The sequence below is a fragment of the Candoia aspera genome, chromosome 1 (assembly GCF_035149785.1).
Source record: "Candoia aspera isolate rCanAsp1 chromosome 1, rCanAsp1.hap2, whole genome shotgun sequence".
In the NCBI taxonomy this organism is placed as follows: Eukaryota; Metazoa; Chordata; class Lepidosauria; order Squamata; family Boidae; genus Candoia; species Candoia aspera.
This window is the reverse complement of record NC_086153.1, coordinates 320,575,262-320,595,909: the sequence shown is the minus strand read 5'-3', so window position 1 is coordinate 320,595,909 and position 20,648 is coordinate 320,575,262. Positions and strand designations below refer to the sequence as shown.

The window sequence follows — 20,648 nt, the reverse complement described above, 5'->3', positions numbered from 1 at the left end:
TATCCTTGAACTGGAAAAAAAATTGCTGATAAAACTTTGCTTGACCCACCTCTCTTTAAAACAGTTAACAATTAACACATAGCATTAATTGACTCCAAAATCTGAATTGTGCTTGACCAATGAGATATGATACTGTATGCCTACGGAACCGTAAGAAACTACTCAGTGTATTACCCTTTAGAAGGACGGAAAACTATTCAAGATGTCTTATTGTAACAACAAGCAGCTTCATAAAACTTTTTATTAAGAAGTTATCTCAAACTTCTTTGAATATTTCAGAGAATAGGGAGAGTTACTAAAAGGCAAACGTTTTTAAAGGCTGAAGCCTCCTCAAATTATAGCTGACTCCTGCTGATAACATGGTCCATCCATGTGATATTCTGGGCAAGGGTACCGGACTGGTTTTCCTCTGTTTCCTTCAGGATATGTTGCAATGTTCCAACAGTACTGGATTTATTTCCAGCTCAGCTGCAGTGTAAATGAAATGGCTGCAAAACTAAATTTGCGGTAGTTTGCTTTTTATCTTTTCAGGCAGAGCCACAATTGTTATTCTGCATTTTAGCATTTCAAATTGGCAGAATTTAAGGCAAGGATAGATCACTTTCAAGCTGCTTCTGAGAATTTGGGGAGTGAAAACAGTAGCAGCATGGAAACATCCTGAGATATCTTTTCAGCATCAGGATCAGAGAAATGCTGCATATTAAATGCTGGAAACAAGGATCAACCTGAGACTGCCCAATGAACCTTTGTTCTTGTAATGTCCCTTCTTTCATTTTTTTTTTATATATTCACTGAATACATAGGACATTGGAGAATTGAGGAACCAGCACACAACTTCCATTCCTGATATGTACACTGAGACTGGACTGGCACATCACACTAAACTATAATGTGGTTTGATTCTGGCTTAATGTGCAATATGAAGCCAACAGCTATGATTTCTCCCAGCCATTGTGATTGTGTTGATCATTAATCAAAATAATCATTAAATTATACAAACCTTGGCAATTTGTACAGATCAAGATCCGACAAAGGATGACTGTTGGCCTACATAGATAGGTTACACATTCATAGGTGTATAGGCATAAATTCTGACTGAAACAGTTACACCCCTTCTCTAGACATTCACAGAATGTATGAAAGAGACTCTTTCAGATGACTTGAAATAAGTTAACATACAAAAGGGTTACATTATTAAACCTACTCAGCCAGACATCCTTTTAATTATGAAAAGGAGTGACTGAGCTACTCTTGCATAATCTAAAGTTATTGGCTACCAGAAGTACCGCATTAGTATTGATTGTTTTATAAGCACTGATGCCATCTTTATGAATTTTCTCTGGTCACTTCTCAAAACAATCCAGTTAGGATTGGACTAGGATTAGCTTTTGAAATAAATTGAGAGTGAGGACTACAATACTGCATCTCCAGATTCCTGTGTTGCCTTTGGGTTGACCTTTCTGCCTTCAGCACCAAAAATACTGCTTAAAGGTAACAACAATAGAAGCATAGAGTCAAAATCATACCCAGAACTCCAGATTCTTCATTGGTCAGGTGGCATCTGGAGTATGGGCACCACATTTTAAAGGTGCATATTGAAACATGTTCAGAGAATGACAGTCAAGGTACTGAAGGACCTGGGAATGTGTTTGAGGGTTGGCTGGAAAAGGTGGGTAAGTTTAGCCTGGAGAAGAGAAGATACAGCTATCTTCAAAATCTGAAGAGCTGCCATGTAAAAGACAGGGCAGACTGCTACCTGTTGCTCCAGAGGAAAAGACTAGAATAGCTGGAAATATTTGAGTATGATTAGGAGACATTTACTAAAGTTAAGAGCGATTAAGAAATGTGAAAGGTTGCCTTAAGATATAGAACACTTTGAGACAACCAGTCTTTCCATCTGCCAGGCTTCCAAACTCATTCTAAAATGCATCAAAAATAGTTCCAGTGTGTTGTGACCATTTTCTGATCTATTTTTGGTATCTGGCTGGCTCAACATGAAGGAAGCAATTGTGCGTAACAGGAAACCTAGACCAGGTTGGCTGAGCCAAAATTTGTGGGATGTGCATCTACAAGTGAAGGGATGGGGTAGTCCTGTGTCTTTCTTCTCTGCTGTGGGATAAAGAAAAATTACAGAGACAGTAGAAAGGAAATATGCATCCTCTTCTTTATCTCCCCTTCAAATCTCTAATCTCCAGGCAGTTTTGTGAATGTCTGGAGTATTCCCAGGAATAGACTGATTAGCACTTCAACCCAGCTGGAAATCTAGGTGTCTCTCCATTCTCTTTATTTGCTGCCTTAAATTGCATTTCTCTGTTCACAGAAACAACCATTTCTTTATCTATTATTGGAATAGTTGTCAATGCAAGTATCTGGTTATGGTATCATTTGATCACCAGGAAACTCATCTCACCCCAAATTCAGGACTAGCTAAGAAGTCTTGTAGATACAGTCTTGAAGGTGCTCTGCATATATATATCTTTTGTATATCTACACAAGATATATAAGCAGAGCACAATAGCTGAAACTTTAATAAAATGAGGGCCCCACTTAGATTCTGTAATCTGCAGCTAGTAAATTCCTAGCCATGAAATGGGTAGTAAGTTCCTGCCCTGATGTTGGATTTGTAAATGCAAATTAAATCTCTGTATCATCCACTGAGAAACTGTCTCATGATTAGTATCCAAGTGTGACTTCTTATACAACATGCGGATTTATAATTATAAATCTTGTTCTCTGATCTGAAACCCTCATGGAAAAAACACCAATTTTGTTCCTGCCCAAGAAACTGCTATAAATTAATTCCTTGTAAATTAATTCACATAATCCATACCCACACTTTTACTGTTTTTTAGTCCCCAGACCTTCAGATACATTCTGAAGATGATCCATAAAGAAACTGAGTTATAGAACCTTAAAACAGTACAGAACACATAAAACAAATTCCTAATTTTGCAGCTGTTTTAACTACACCTCAACTAAATTGGAATATATCAACTCAATTCTCCATCACTACCAATATCTCAGGAACACAAGAGGCCCAGAGCTATTTTTACTGGTACAAAGCTCCCAGCTGGAAGTGTCCCCCTCCATCTGCTATAAAAACAGAACAGCACGGAAGAAAGCAAAGACAATATCAGTGCATCTGCACAGCAACAAGATGACTTCTGCTGGTGAGACAAGCATACACTGAACAATCTGATGTACCAAAATTGCAAAGCAAGCAAATTACATATAGGAACGCTTTTCCATCCGGGCCAACTCAGAAGCCACTTTGATCTCATGCAATTTTCATATTTTAAATGGCTTTTGGCACATCTGTTCCAGCCATCATGTCTTCTACTGTAAACTGTTAGGGGAGGAAATATGGTTCTTTTAATCATATAATCCCCTAATTCACGAAGTTTACAGAGGATCCACACTCTTGCATTTGCAATGTATGTTACAGAATGAGGCAACCCCTTCTTGCTGTCTGTACTTAATCAGATCTAGGACAGCATTCCTTTTGAATCCTAGATACAGTAAAGAGTAATATACTAGAACTCTGTGTGTGTTGTGTAGTATCTACCACTTGAGTAAACATCTTTGGACATATAGCTGGGGAATATCATGTGTAAATCCTATTACTTGTGAAAGTCCAGTAAGTTTTCATTTCAACTATCACAGTTACATTGTGACTTCATGGATAGACCTGAATCCAATTAAAGTTGACATTTTTCACAAATAACCAGTACCGTGCAAAAAAAATATATTGCTGCATTCTTTCCTATACTTTTTTTGCATTCTTCCACTGAAAGAGAATTTATTAGTGATGGAAGGATGTGTAACAGAAAACAACAACACTGTCACTACCAACAATGAATAAAACTCAAAAATATAATTAAGAGGAATTTGAAATAAATTGTCAAAACCACCCAGCCCGAGATATAAAAAGCAGAAACCTATTTTAAAGGTAACTTTTGTAAAATTGCAAGAGATCAGCATTACAAATAACTAGCCAACCCCTTATTACCCATTGCTAAAGCAGCTGTGAGCCATGGGACTGAACCAACTCTGTCTTTTCAACAGGAAATGGGACTGGATTCTGCTACCTCCCTTGTCTCTAGCAATATGTGTAAGTTACAAATTGTAGCATTATTGACCGAGTGACTTGCTCATCCTTGGTCTCCATGGTTGATCTATATCAAGTAAAGTGTCTTTTGTTCATGAGAATGGAAAGAATTGATGGCTGAAGAGAACAACAATATTAATAAATGGCCAGCAATTCATCCACAATGAAGAAGCTGGCTATGAACAAAACCAAATAGCAAGAGATGCTTTATGACAGCCAGTCTAGCTGATAGTAGTTTGTCCATAGGGACAAATGTAAGGAGCCCTGCCTTTGGAATATATTTCCAAAGTGATTGATCCCTGAACAGAAAGTCACAAAGAAGAAACCAAGAAAACCTATCCCTTTTCTGTTAAAAACCGAAGTGTGCTTTGTGTCTAAAGCAAGGGTTGTTAACAAGAGAATAACACTGGGATGGGAAGGTAAGAGGAAGTATTTATTAAAGTATGTCAAGACTTTTTCAGGGAGTTAAACTCAGAGTGATACCTATCTTTAGCTTCCAATGGTTATTGCCAATCGAATCCTCAATGGTGTTGAATGCAACTGAACCGAAGCCAAAACTTCTCCCTTCTTGGAATTCTTACCCTTCTACTTAGTACCATTACACTCTAGGAGTGGCTAACTCAGAAGGTATTCTGCATATTCTTAGATTATGGCATGACATGTTCAGGATGGGAGCCCAGATACAGTGCAAACTCAGTACTGAGAAATATAGGATTGGGTCATGTTCTGTCAGGCTCTTTGGCAGATGCCTAAAACCAAAACTGATTCTTTCCAAGCACAGAGTTCTCTTTAGCAAGATTTATTGAGAAGAATTGGGTGGGTTTACAATAATTCTAGCAAATGATTTTTTTTCTCATTAAGAATCAATTTATCCCCATCTGCACTACAGCAGAGACATTATGATTTCTTTCTAACAGTCTTCCTATGACCTGGCAAAGAGATGGCTCAATTCCATGATAATAGACTACAAGTTGCTGTTTATGTAATGGTTCCCAAATCTTTTACCAGTCTGGGAGCTCACCAGGGAGGAAAAAGATGACAACTTACACTGACTTTTTCCCTTTCTTCTTCCTTCACATTTCTGTTCTTGGTCAGGACATTTCATTGTCAATTGCTGTCAAATCAGAATTGGTAGCTATAAACTAAAATGGATTTTTAAAATTCTAGGTTGCATCGATTGCCCAATTCACGTATCAGAGCACAGAATGAAAGCAAGCACAGACTACCAGCATTGAGCATGCTCAGGCAATTAGCAGGATCCCAGTAGATCAGTAGTTCATCTGGAAGAGCCGACATGCTGGCTGGGGAATTCTGGGAGTTGAAGTCCACACATCTTAAACTTCCTGAGGTTGAGGAACACTGCAGTAGATTAGCAAGGCACATTCTGCCCTTCAACCCCTTTTTTTCTCCAGACTGCCAGTCAGTGCTAATGAAAATGTCCAGTAGCAGCCATTTTAATTTATCAGAAGATCCACAGTGCAGTGTTGTTGAAGTGCATTGTGGAAAATGAAAATGCCATTTGATCCTGTACTACTACTACTACTAAGCAAGTCCATCAGAGTTCATCTATATAGGGACGGAGTCATTAGCGGAAGGAAGGAAGGAAGGAAGGAAGGAAGGAAGGAAGGAAGGAAGGGTCATCCTTAAATGCACTGATGTGTGTCCCTTGCATATGTGAATCTAATGTGCATCCCAGATTCTGTGTAAGGTAGCCATTTACTCATTGTCATGAAATGCAGTGCAACTGTATCCCAGAATAAGAGGGCAATGTATAAAATGTACTGATCTATAGATAAGTGCAAATTTAGAGTAATTACCATAGGAAACCATCATATCTAATTACAGTGGGGAAGACCGCAGTCATAAAGCATGAGAGCTAGGGATCTAGAAAACATTTTGTTTTGAATCAATTTGAGTTCTACCTCAATGTCCTGTTTTGAATGAAAAATTACTGTCTCAAATGCAAAATGGCTCTTTTGAGCATCTGGGAGTGTTTCTCACTTGAGACAGCTGTCTTGCCCTAGAAGTGGAACATTTTATAGTTTCACTCTCAAAACAAAAGGGTTTGCACACCAGTATCATGTACATCTCTACTCAATTTGCTGATTAGAAGCTAAGTGTTCATGGGCACATTGATGGGCCCTGCTCTGCCTTCTTTATAAACTGGATGTGGACTGGACAGTCTACAACACTGTCCTCTGGTAGATTTCTGAAACTGAGAGCTGTCCTCTGTAAAGTAGGACCTGTGGCCACCCTTATATGTCTAGTACATGTGTGTATGAGGAAAGGAGTCCTTCTGAAGGCAGAGATTTTGAATACCTTTTTGGAGAAATAGGGTATTCCTCTTTGCCATGGTTATTAGGAGACAATAAAGAAATAAACCAGATGGAGGTGGGTGGGGCAGAATGTGGGAGCGCTCACAGCAGATGGCAGTACTAAATTAAGCTAACAGACCCTGGCTTCAAGCTCCATTACAGTTTTGCTGTAATGCTTAGAAACAAGTAACTGAACAAGTCAGCCTGTGCCATTGCTCAAATATTCTAGCAAAGCACGTTATTCCCCCTTCTCAAAAATAGTCCACCCATATTTTTTTTTATTTAACAGGAAAGAGGTCCTGGTATTATTTCAACATAATTGCAGCAAAGAAAGCCACTCCAAATAAATTTAAGTCTCGGGCAACCTCTGAAATATAGCCGACCATGATGCTGCAACATTTTGTTTCTCCATGGCAACATTACAACCCCTTGGTAGCAAAGGTGTTTCTATATACATATTCCTATTTATCTTCTTTTTGCAGCATCTTCTGCTGATGTTACATGCATCAAGATAGGCACAATTTCAGGGGAAAGGTAAATCTGGGCTTTGGAAGGAGTAAAAAGAGATAAGAGACCTTTGCTCACTGTATTCCATTATTAAAGCTTATACCAAAATGCGTATAGAGAGTGGGATGACAAATCTAATTTTAATAGTATAACAATTTTATGCTGTGTATAGAACAACAATTTTAGTATAACAATAGTATAAGAATTTATGCTGTGAAGCGAACTCCATTCCTCATCCTCCAAACTTTAGATTTGGTACCACTATCACTTTTAAACCAGAGGAAAAATTCAAACATTTCAGTATGGTTGTTGTACCAAATTCAAATTATTTTCTTTTGCACATATTTCTCCCCTCTCCCTGAAAATCTTTGGTAGTGGAAGGTAAAAGAGAAGAATGCTTTGATGAACTAAACAAACAAGTCAAAAGTAGAAAATTTTCCAACTTGAACACAAACCAGAGTCCCTTCTGAATTATAGTTTCTGTCACTGGTATCCACTGTTTGCAAAGAGATCAGCAAAATTCAGGTAGACGTAGTTGCCCTTCTTGTAAACTGAAGGATGGATATGCTTTCAACGGCTGCTTGATACAGAGAGATGTTTATCAGATGCAGCACCCCTATCTCCATTCTGAGCAAGGGTGCATCTGTTGAATCCCTGATGTGTTGAATGCCCAAAGTACTGGGCTCCTCCAGATGAACCACCTTTCCATTTTCATCTCATCTTGTGTTTAATGGCAAACTAAGGTTTAGCTGTTAGATCTAATTCAGTCCTATGTATCTAGAGCCCTAGTATAAGTAAATTAGATATTTGGCATCCCCAGAATTATTACCAGATATCAAGGTATTTTAAGGTTCTTTTTACTGTGAAGCACATTCTTTAGACTTCAATTTATAGTTCATCTGATAGTAAAAGAAATGAATACAAATATTCATTTATTATTAATACTTATAGTCAATCAAATAAGAAAAAAATAATACAGTAGTTCAGCTATATGGTTTTCATAGTTGCCATTTAGATGGCAACGCATCTTAAGTAGAGAATCTTGTTGTAAAAGAAAAAATTATCAAGATTTTGCAGAAGCAAAATTCATGGCTTTCATATATGTTCCTGTATACTACTCATGGGGGTTTATGTTAGGCTTAACATTTTTAATATTGGTTTATATGTATGTTATTGTTACCATTCGGGGTGGTTTGTCTGTTGGCAATCCAGAGGATTTTTCATAACAAAAGGAAAAATAAAATCACACTGAAATGTGTATGGACAGAAAAGAACAACAGTAAATTGCAGCAACAGCAGTTCTTTCTATGAAGCTAGCTCTTCAAATAAGTATATCAGAGATTCTACATTTTGTATCCTGCTTTCACTTTTATTTGTAATCTGAATTTAATGTGGTCTAGTTAAAACGCAAGAACAGGGGTGCAAGCAGACACTCTAATGGTATCAGGTGTTTTGTGTGTGTGGTGGGTGGGTGCGTTAAATAAGCCAGATTACAAATGCTTAATAATATATATCTAGGAATCGTATTTTCAAAGCCTCAGCAAAATCTGCTCAGGGTGTTCTAAAGTAATTAATCAACAGCCACTGTGAAGCTTTTTTTTTTTCATTTTTGCATGAAGGAAAAAAAGAAAGAAAAAACAGTGAGAAAAGACAAGTTTCCAAATAGCAGACTACGATTTCTGGATCTGCTTGTAAAAGACAGGACAATTGTACAACAAAAGCTTAATTTGAATGCAATTATTTGTAAATATTTTCTATTAATCCTCAGTCCTGATTCCTCTGGCTTAGCATTTTGCTTAATTCCTAATTTCAAAATTCCTCACACAGTACCAAGGGAACACCAACCATTTCCATAAATACCCATCTAATTTTTCACTTTTTAAAAAGACTCATTTTAAAGTCATCATGATTCTGAGGAAAGCACCAGCCTGAAAAACCACCTTTATTTTCAACAATGCTACTGGCCCATATGGGCTCCATATGGCATTCTTAGGAAATGAAAATGGCAGATGCCTACTTGCCCAGAAAAAAAAAAGTCAAGATAAACATAGGGTGACAGGGACCGTATCTGATGGCTAGAAGATCACAGCAGCATTTTTGGACAGAGTAGGGGTGTCCAAAGGAAGGGGATCAAAAAACCAACAGTCATGGTTGCCATCTTGACTTTTTTGACCCCTTTCCTGTGGATACCCCTGAGTGCTCATGATATACTCTCAATAGCAACAAAATGAGAAAGGCAGGTGTTGCTAAACTATAAATCCTACCAGCCAGCATGGGCAATGGTAAAGATTGCCAGAATTTGTAGTTCAGCAACTTATGGAGAGCCACAAGTTCCATAGGCAGACTGTGAATACATCAACCCAGGACTTCATAGATTTTCTTTGCTCTTTCTTTCCTTTGAATAGTGCTCCATCCAAGGTTTGCTGATAACGTTGCTTAATTTTACCAGAATCTTGACTTTCAATGGGCAGGTTTAAAGTGGTGATTGGAGTAACATCTTATACTGTAATGTGGGACTTACTGTGTATATATACTGTATGGGACTTTACAGATGATAACTATCATTTTGAATTGTACATGGAATCTCACTGGAAGCCAGTGAAGCTCATGGAGGAATGGTGTTATAGGAAATATATTCTGAAAGGCCCAGAACTGCCTACGCTGCTGCATTCTGGACTGGCTGCAGCTTCTGAACATTCTTCAAGTGTAGCTCTATGTAACGAGCATTACAGTAATCCAAATGGCAGGTCACTAAGGCATAAGTTACTGTAAGTAGAGCCTCCCAATTCAAAAACAGGTACAGTTAGTGCCCAAGATGAACCTGTACAAAGGCCTTCCTAGCCATGGCAGCTCCCTGCTCCCTGAGCAAGAGCCATGAGTCCAAGTGCCTCCAAATTGCCCTCCAGCTTTGTCTAGGGGACTGCAACTCAGTTAAGGATGGAAAGTCTCCTGATCCAGGACGTTTAAAAATCCACAGCCACTTGGCCTTATCAGGGTTGAGCTGAAACCTGTCCTTCCCCATTTAGACCCTCACAGCCTCCAGACACTGGGAAAGAACCTTGGTAGCATCACTTGGTTGACTCAAGCAAAGAGTATCATCAGCATACTGATGATATCTCATCCCATGTCAATGGATGACCTCACCCAATAGCTTCATGGAGAGAGTAGAGGACATTGGGAGTGGGGAGAGAGTAGGCACCCCTTGGGCTTGATCTCTCCCCTCCTACCAGCACTGACTGGAACCAGCCCTAGAAAAAGAAGAATCAATACAATACTGTGCCTCTCACTCCTGAACTGGGCCAGAAGCATACATCACATGAGTGATGGTACTGAAAGCTACTGAGAGATCCAGGAGATCCAGGATGGATGCAGACTGAAGTCCCCCAATACTATAAGTACTCCACAGCCAACCCAGCCACAGACCCAAACCACTCAGGTAGGGTGGCTACTATGCAGCAGGGAGGCTGGTTCACTAGAAACAATCCCCTCTATTCCCTATAGCTCCACTTCACAAACAGGGTTTCACAACTGGTTATCGGCAGAGTGCAACCCTGGAAGCCATCAGGTTTCTCAGTTAAGAACTGCTTTACCAGCAGTAGTGACTCCCTGTTTGAAAATCTCTCCATTAACCAGTAATAGGATAACAGCCTTTCTGCTTGCATTGTAATATCACCATAATCTGTCATTTATATTAGCTATGGAAAATAATTAATTTTGAGTGATGGTAACTGTTTTTCTGTTAATCTGTCATGGATGGCTACTATCAAAGAATTCTGGGCATTCTTGCCAAGGTAGTACAGTGACAGACTGGAGAAAAGCCATGATTACTTCACTTTTAGCTCATCACAGAAAATATAGGATTTTTTTAAAAAAGGAAGAAATGATAACAATTACTATATTCTGACTAATAAACAAGATTAAGCAGTAATCATTAGTAAGCTTACAACAGACTTTCTGACTATGGAGACAGATGTTGAATTACATCTTGGCTACATTTCAAGATAAGCTTACAAAGGAAATCTTGCCAAACATCAGGGAAAGCTCTGGAAAACATGTTAGAAAATAATGAACAAAGTCCTTTGGGAAATCTATCACAGATGGCTTTCTTGCTTGCTTTCTTGTCCTTGGAACAACCATCTCTTTAAAATTATGGTATCCTGGTGGTAATTTATTTGATACAGCTAGATAGATCTAGCCTGAAATCCATTCTTTGCAGGGTCCCTCAGGGCTCTATTCTCTCTCCATTCCTATTTAAGAGCTACATGAAACTGCTGGGGTGAGGACACCCAATGGCACATGATCAGGTATCAACATGTTGATGATGCCCAGTCATACATCCCCATCCTAGGCTGACCAAGTGATGCTGTCTAGGTTCTTTCCCAGTACCAGGAAGCTCTGTGTGTGTGTGTGGGGATAGGAAAGAACAGGCTTTGGCTCAATCCAAGCAAAAACTGAGTGGCTGTGGGGTTTGGGGTCCCCAGATTTAGAAGCCGCTCCATCTTTAGTTCTGGTTGGAATTGCATTCTCTCAGACAGAGCTGGTGCACAATTTGGGAGTTCTCTTGAGGGTTCGGTTGTCCCATGAGATCTGGCAGGGTGAACATTCTTTGGGTCCATTCTACAAAATGTCAGTAGGAGTAATCTAGGAGGCACACCTTCTCTGTCATAGCAGCTGCCCTATGCAATAACATTCCCACTGGGATTCAGATGGCCCTGACCTTGCTGGTCTTCCATTAGAACCTGGTGCTTCCCCCAGGCATTGGACCAGAGAGTGAGATGAGTCCATTCAGACATGAAAGATCTTGAATGGAATATGCAATGGATTACCTCCATCATTCTGTTAAGGGAGTTTGCGTTGTTTTTTTACTTCATTTGTTCTTATGCTTCTAACTGTAAACTATCCAGAGTTGCTTTTGTGAGATGGGCAGCCATATACAGTAAATCAAACAAAGAAATACATTTATTTTATGGTGTCCTGATGACTTAATCCTCCATTTGAAATCTTGTCTTCCCCCAGTTTCTTCTATCATTATTTTTCCTCCCCCAGGTAAAATTAATTAAGAAGTAAATGACAAAATACTGTTGTTCCACAGTGCCTTTCTGTTGGTGTTGGTAGGGGCACCTATCTGGAAGTCCCCTCCCTCCATTCTTAGGGTATATACCAGCCAAAATAATAAAACGTAACAGATTCAGACAGGGTATTCAGGTAAGTAAAGTCACCCTTGAATTAAGTTTGACCCCATTGGGGTGTGTGTGTGTGTAGAACAACATGGAAATGCTTTCTCATTGCTTTCTTCAGAGAAGAAGGCGTACTATTTTAACCTACAACTATAGCAAATCCTGCTGCTCTCCCATCAAAGCACTTATCAAGTCTGGCCCTGATTACCTTTTTAGATGATTCAAAGTCAGTAGGTAGACATTCGTACAAAGGCTAGCAGTTTGGGGGTGGGGGTATATCTTCAAGTCAGCATTAACTTCTGGTGACTGTCTGGATTAGTCCCTGCAGATTTCCTCACAAGATTTTCAAAACTAGTTTGCTATTGCCTTCTTCCTAGGGCTGAGAGAGAGGGACTGGCCCAAGGTGACCCAGCTGGCTCCATGTCTAAGGCAGGACTAGAACTCCCGGTCTCCCTGTTTCTAGCCTGGTGCTTTATCTACTACACCAAACTCATAGCACTTCGCATTAGTTTCCACAAATTTGATCATTTGGGATCTTTTCCGAAGTCAACACTGTCATTTTCACTTACTGCGTACATTTATTTACAAATAATTGAAGTACATATATCATGCTGCCACTTTGGAGACTGGGAAGTGAAGGTAGGTGCTCACTCTGTAGTTACATCTGTTTACAATGCAGGAGGTGTGACTAAGCAATATGGAAATTTAACATTGCCACCTGTAGGGATTTTTCTCAAATCACCTGCCTCTGATGCTCTTTCTCCTCATTCAAGAAACTGAAAGCAATGAGCTCAGCTTTGCTACAACCTGCCTCGTTCATTGCTATTGCCATCTATCAACTCCCCACCTCTCCTCACATACCTTTTGTGTGAGTACAGGAACAAAGAAAACAACAACAAAAAGGAAGCCTTGTCTTGGGATTTTGCAAGTAACAAGAATGTCCACTGGTGGAAAAGCATCTCTTGCTGCCTTCCTCCCCATTGGCCATACCACTACCTTGTTTTCCCCCATTCTGAGCCATATAAACCACTTTGTGCTCTGGCTTGTTTGAAGTCTCCCATAATGCATGAAACATTTGAATCATACAGGCTGATCTTGTATTTCCCAAATAAAGTCCAGTAAATTGATATAGGGATCTACATAATTTATGTGCATTACCTGTATTTCATTATATTCTTAGATAGGTCTGTTCTATGGCTCAGATCCAAGTGAGATATCATTCAACCCACCCCTTCCTTTTATGCAAACAGTTGAACGCTTAATGATTCTTTTTTACTGGTCTTTTACAGATGCTGATTAAAGATGATCACTCACTCTCTCTCTCTGTAATATGTTGCTTGTTCTTCTCTCTTCTATCTATTGTATTTTTATTCTACGCAGTAAATTTTTTTAAAAAATTATTAAGCCTCTTTAAATACCTAACTTTTTAACAAAGTAACAAGTCTCCTTGAACTACATATGGGGGGGGAGTAAGATGTGAATTGAATTTTTAATTAGTGAAGGTGATCATTCTGTTGCATGTTAAGTTCTCCAACACCATTAATTTTCTGAAAGTGAGTTTCTTGCAAATGTGGTGACTCTGAAGATATTGTCACCTGCATAAACTAAACTGATATTGTGATGTTTCATGCTACCAAAGCCACAGTAAACTGAACTTGTGCAATAACTGCATTGCAAAAAGCCATTTCCAATATTCATCCCATGTCGTAATCAACTTTTAACAAGGTCTTTGGCCCCCAAATGAATGGTTTGCTCTGAAATCCTATCCATGAGAAGGCAAGACCCTTACTGTTCCGGATTCCCCCAGATTAGCAGAATTCTCATCATCTGTATTCATAGATAGCCAAGTGCTTATACCTTTGGCAATAACATTGGACAGAATTACCTTTTTGCTTATTTAAAAATGGCAGTGATGGTGAAGGCCAGGGACTCCTTGTCACTGAGTCCTTGGATGGTGATTTGTTTCCAGTAGCAGTTACCGCCACTTCAACCGATTGCTTCTGAGCTACTTTGTCCTTTATCTCTTCGCCACTGATGGTAGAGGAAGACATGGTATCAGCATGGATTTTAGACGTAGCAAAGGAACATTTCAAGTAGGAGGCTGAGTCTGCTAGGTTTTCCCTGTTCATTCTGCTTTCCTTGGAGCTACTTAAATTGTAATCCGAAGCCACAGTGCCTTCATTCCTGGTGGGATTTTCTTCTTCGATGATGTCCATAATAATTGGCTTCATTAAGGGAGAGTCATGCTCCCGCTTAGGGCTCTCCTCAGAGGCTGATGAAGCATCACATGATTCAATTATGAGCTCACTGTCCAGTTCAGCCTCACGTTCCTCCCTCAGGATACTATACTGTATTGAAGGAGATGCTGGGGAAGGTGGAGGACCTCCAGCATGACTGAAGGTCATGTAGCTGGAATGGAGAACCTCTTCAGCAGCTAGGGGGTCTTCGGATACCAATTCTATTTCAGAATCACCAGATTCAGCGCTGCTTGCTTCGTTATCCAAGGGAGCACCTCCTGCTGGAAAGTCTGTCAACTTGCTTTTGTTATCTTGTTTTTCTGGTACAACAGTTTGTGGTCCCTGGCCTTCAGGATGCTTAAGTGGGAAGCCCTTTGCTTCTTTAATGGCATTAATAAGTTCATCTTCAGAAAGGCTGCCCTTACCTTGAGACTCTGAAACAGATGGTTCTGGAATTTCAAGGAGATTGTTCCAAGGCAAGAAAGAAGAAGGAACACAATAAAAGAGAAACATAAAAGTGAGGGAAAGAGAAGGATAAAACATTCTGGTTAGCAAAAATTTAATGTTAGCTCTTCAGGAAAAAAAAATCACATAATGCACATGTGCATGTACCTCCCAACCCTCAAGTTCTAGGGCAAACACAGTGGGCTTTGTGTATTATTTCTATAATCTAGATTGGGTTGTTTTTTCATGACTAGTGCTGATGTTTCTTCTCATAAGGAGACATGAGTTCACCCTTCACAAGTTGCAAGTAATAAGCAAGGTTTCAAAAAATACATGTAAAGTGGGTGTTTTAATATGTGGGCATCCTTGCACATATGGCTGAAAACAGTACAGGTGGGATGACTCACAAGATCTTTCTAGTAGAGAGAGCTGTTGTATAAAATGGGATTGTAATTTGTACATGGCAGAACACCACACATCTCCATTTTTCTTGCATGTATGCTTTGTTGCCTTCAGCAAAGGATCGTTACCTTGTCGTGGTGCTGGAGCTTGAGCACCTCAATGATGCCATGAGCTAAACCGTGAAGGGCCACCCAAGACGGGAAGGTCATGACAGAGAGGTCAGACTAAATGCGATCCCTGAGGAAGGTAATGGCAACCCACCTCAGTATTCTTGCCGTGAAAACTAAATGGATCAGTACAACCAGAGATATGTCGGTATACCATCGGAAGATGAGACCCCCAGGTCGGAAGATGGTCAAAATGCTACTGGGGAGGAACAGAGGAGGAGCTCAACTAGCCCCAGACGTGATGACGCAGCTAGCTCAAAGCCGAAAGGACGGCTAGCGGCTGACGGTGCTGGTGGTGAACGGCAAATCCGATGTTCTAAGGATCAGCACACCATCGGAACCTGGAATGTAAGATCTATGAGCCAGGGCAAATTGGATGTGGTTATTGGTGAGATGTCAAGATTAAAGATAGACATTCTGGGCGTCAGTGAACTGAAATGGACTGGAATGGGCCACTTCACATCAAATGACCACCAGATCTACTACTGCGGACAAGAGGACCACAGAAGAAATGGAGTAGCCTTCATAATTAATAGTAAAGTGGCTAAAGCAGTGCTTGGATACAACCCAAAAAATGACAGAATGATCTCAATTCGAATTCAGGGCAAGCCATCTAACATCACAGTGATCCAAATATACGCCCCAACCACAAATGCTGAAGAAGCTGAAGTAGAGCAGTTCTATGAGGATCTGCAGCACCTACTGGACAACACGCCTAAAAGAGATGTTATTTTCATCACAGGAGACTGGAATGCTAAGGTGGGCAGTCAAATGACACCTCGAATTACAGGTAAGTATGGCCTGGGAGAACAAAACGAAGCAGGACACAGGCTGATAGAATTTTGCCAAGACAATTCACTCTGCATAACAAACACTCTCTTCCAACAACCTAAGAGACGGCTTTATACATGGACTTCACCAGATGGACAACACCGAAATCAGATTGATTACATCCTTTGCAGCCAAAGGTGGCGGACATCTGTACAGTCGGTAAAAACAAGGCCTGGAGCTGACTGTAGTTCAGATCACGAACTTCTTCTTGCACAATTTAGGATCAGACTAAAGAGATTAGGGAAGACCCACAGATCAGCTAGATATGAGCTCACTAATATTCCTAAGGAATATGCAGTGGAGGTGAAGAATAGATTTAAGGGACTGGACTTAGTAGATAGGGTCCCGGAAGAACTCTGGACAGAAGTTGGCAGCATTGTTCAGGAGGCGGCAACAAAATACATCCCAAAGAAAGAGAAAACCAAGAAGGCAAAATGGCTGTCTGCTGAGACACTAGAAGTAGCCCAAGAAAGAAGGAAAGCAAAAGGCAACAGTGATAGGGGGAGATATGCCCAATTAAATGCAAAATTCCAGAGGTTAGCCAGAAGAGATAAGGAATTATTTTTAAACAAGCAATGCGCGGAAGTGGAAGAAGACAATAGAATAGGAAGGACAAGAGACCTCTTCCAGAAAATTAGAAACATTGGAGGTAAATTCCAGGCAAAAATGGGTATGATCAAAAACAAAGATGGCAAGGACCTAACAGAAGAAGAAGAGATCAAGAAAAGGTGGCAAGAATATACAGAAAACCTGTATAGGAAGGATAACAATATCGGGGATAGCTTTGACGGTGTGGTCGGTGAGCTTGAGCCAGACATCCTGAAGAGTGAGGTTGAGTGGGCCTTAAGAAGCATTGCTAATAACAAGGCAACAGGAGACGACGGCATCCCAGCTGAACTGTTCAAAATCTTGCAAGATGATGCTGTCAAGGTAATGCATGCTATATGCCAGCAAATTTGGAAAACACAAGAATGGCCATCAGACTGGAAAAAATCAACTTATATCCCCATACCAAAAAAGGGAAACACTAAAGAATGTTCCAACTATCGAACAGTGGCACTCATTTCACATGCCAGTAAGGTAATGCTCAAGATCCTGCAAGGTAGACTTCAGCAATTCATGGAGCGAGAATTGCCAGATGTACAAGCTGGGTTTAGAAAAGGCAGAGGAACTAGAGACCAAATTGCCAATATCCGCTGGATAATGGAAAAGGCCAGGGAGTTTCAGAAAAAGATCTATTTCTGTTTTATTGACTATTCTAAAGCCTTTGACTGTGTGGACCATAACAAATTGTGGCAAGTTCTTAGTGGTGTGGGGATACCAAGTCATCTTGTATGCCTCCTGAAGAATCTGTATAACGACCAAGTAGCAACAGTAAGAACAGACCACGGAACAACAGACTGGTTTAAGATTGGGAAAGGAGTACGGCAGGGCTGTATACTCTCACCCTACCTATTCAACTTGTATGCAGAACACATCATGCGACAAGCTGGCCTTGAGGAATCCAAGGCTGGAGTTAAAATCTCTGGAAGAAACATTAACAATCTCAGATATGCAGATGATACCACTTTGATGGCTGAAAGTGAAGAGGAACTGAGGAGCCTTATGATGAAGGTGAAAGAAGGAAGTGCAAAAGCTGGTTTGCAGCTAAACCTCAAAAAAACCAAGATTATGGCAACCAGCTTGATTGATAACTGGCAAATAGAGGGAGAAAATGTAGAAGCAGTGAAAGACTTTGTATTCCTAGGTGCAAAGATTACTGCAGATGCTGACTGCAGTCAGGAAATCAGAAGACGCTTAATCCTTGGAAGAAGAGCAATGACAAATCTCGATAAAATAGTTAAGAGCAGAGACGTCACACTGACAACAAAGGCCCGCATAGTTAAAGCAATGGTGTTCCCTGTAGTAACATATGGCTGCGAGAGCTGGACCATAAGGAAGGCTGAGCGAAGGAAGATCGATGCTTTTGAACTGTGGTGTTGGAGGAAAATTCTGAGAGTGCCTTGGACTGCAAGAAGATCCAACCAGTCCATCCTCCAGGAAATAAAGCCAGACTGCTCACTTGAGGGAATGATATTAAAGGCAAAACTGAAATACTTTGGCCACATAATGAGAAGACAGGACACCCTGGAGAAGATGCTGATGCTAGGGAGAGTGGAGGGCAAAAGGAAGAGGGGTCGACCAAGGGCAAGATGGATGGATGATATTCTAGAGGTGACGGACTCGTCCCTGGGGGAGCTGGGTGTGTTGACGACCGACAGGAAGCTCTGGCATGGGCTGGTCCATGAAGTCACCAAGAGTCGGAAGCGACTAAACGAATAAACAACAACAACAACATGCTTTGTTGCTTAGTATCGTATTCCATATAAGTGAATATTTCATATTCCACGAAATAAATATGTCAACTTTGTGGGCAGTTGCCAATTACTTCCCCTCTCTCACTTGCTAAAGCTATATGAAGATGGCTAACTTTTGCAGCCAAACATTGTGCATAGATCAAAATGGCAAAATGCGGCAAAACAGTTCCACAACCTATCATTGGATATACTCGGTTTCTTTCCCTGAGATTAATTTTGGTTTTAGTTTTACTCCCCCAATAATGATTTCTGGAGCTGCATCATCTTTTCAAACCAGTGGGGAGAAAAGATCTCCACTGCTGTTCAATAAGCCAGAGTTAAAGATGTGGAGCTCTGAAAATGCTTGCTAGGGTGTTTAGAGTAGTTAAAGGGAATTAAAAACATGTTCATGCATCCTGAATGGTGTTTAATCCACCTTCATGCTTCCCATTTTGGAGCTCTGAGAAACACAAAATCCTTACAGAGGAGAAAGCATTGGAGGCTTATTCACTGATCTACAGATTAACTGTTTTACTTGAGTGCAGCTCACATGTGGGCTGTTTTGGATCCAATGCAGTACCAGTACTTCGAAATGCAAAAGCATTTCTTTAGCCACAAATCTAAAGTAACACTGTCTGACCGGGAAGGGTCAGCTGATGAGTATGATTCAAAGCACATGTCCTATGCTTGGACAATGGGATTTTATTCAGTCAATTGCCAATTGCCCAGAACGTCCTTCTGCCATTGATCAGGATGTACTAATGCCTAAAGAAGACTAGCTTATAATGGGGCAACAAAGCCCACTGCACCATCCTCTCTGCTTCATTAAAATGCATAATTATTCTAAGAAATTTTGGAGGCCAGAGGATTACCTTACAATATCATAGAACCCGATTTATTTTTGCTATTACTACTATAATATTTATATCCTGCCTTCCATTAGGACAGTGTTTCTCAACCTCAGCAATTTTAAGATGTAGGGATTTCAACTCCCAGAATTCCCCAGCCAGCATGCTGGCTGGGGAATTCTGGGAGTTGAAGTCCATGCATCTTAAAGCTGCTGAGGCTGAGAAACACTGATCTAGAAGCTTAACACGGAATATACAGTATACTTTCTCCCTCAATTTTAATCTTATAGCAACAGCTCTGTGAGACAGGTTGCACTGAAAGACAGTGCTGGGTCTAAAGTCACTTGGTTAGTTTCCATGGGTGAGAGTAGACTTGGTCATGAGTCTCCAGGGTCCCAGTCCAGCACTCCCATCACTATAGCACATGCCATACACACACACACACAGTGTGTGTGTGTGTGTTTCATTTAATTTCAGTGACTTCTGATGGGTTTCTCCAACTGTAGCCCATATCTTCACCTCCATAAATTGCTGCCTTTCTATTCCTGCTGCTCTCACCATTTCTCTGTTATAACCCACCACAAAGGATATAAAAACACAGAAATTGGAGGTAGAATGCATTGTGTCAAAATAAGAGGATATCATTCATTTTATTTGTATAATTTGTTTCATTACCACAAAATCTTTGCTTTAGCACAAAGTTAGTAATGTGTTCCTGGCTTAGAATCATGCATAATTAAAGTAGCAATGTTACATATACTGATTATGCTCAGTTGTTCTCCAATTGCAATTGTTGTAGAGTTTCTTTCCTGAATCAGTATTTGTTGCTATTCTTTCTGGGCAGCTGTTTTTGTTGATTTTGCTTTTTGTTTTAACACAGTCTGGTTATTACGTTACTGATAAACACTGATAATGTTTAGCTCACAAAGTTTGTTTATTTCTTAGATTTATATCCCTGCCTTTTATTCAGGAGCTCCAGGCAGCATATGTAGCATTACCTCCTCCCAGTTTTTCTCATAGTAACAACCTTATTAAGTAGTTCGGGCTGAAAGCGACTGCCCCAAAGGCATTCAGTGAACTTCTAGTGGACTAGAATCTAGTGGACTAGAATCTGGCTGGGGAATTCTGGGAGTTGAAGTCCACAAATCTTAAAGTTGCAAAGGTTGAGAAACACTGCCTTAATGACTATATTACACTGGCTCTTACAGATTTTAAATTAGGCATAGGATTCCTCTACACAACCATGCCCTTAAATTCAGAGCAAAGGATTTAGATA

The 20,648-nt window shown here is 40.2% G+C and overlaps 2 protein-coding genes across 3 annotated transcripts in view; one reads left to right on the top strand and one right to left on the bottom strand.

Annotated features, from left to right (window-relative positions):
- The window catches only part of JKAMP (JNK1/MAPK8 associated membrane protein), a 288,079-nt gene that overhangs the window by 110,972 nt on the left and 156,459 nt on the right, over window positions 1–20,648 (top strand). The window lies entirely within an intron of this gene.
- The window catches only part of RTN1 (reticulon 1), a 124,132-nt gene that overhangs the window by 34,777 nt on the left and 68,707 nt on the right, over window positions 1–20,648 (bottom strand). Inside the window, exon 3 of one of the 2 annotated variants that reach the window (XM_063290462.1) lies at window positions 13,993–14,793. The exons of the other annotated variant lie outside the window; for it this stretch is intronic. Coding sequence (XP_063146532.1) covers window positions 13,993–14,793 — 801 coding nt within the window. The remainder of the gene's footprint in view (window positions 1–13,992; window positions 14,794–20,648) is intronic. 2 annotated transcript variants of the gene reach the window in all.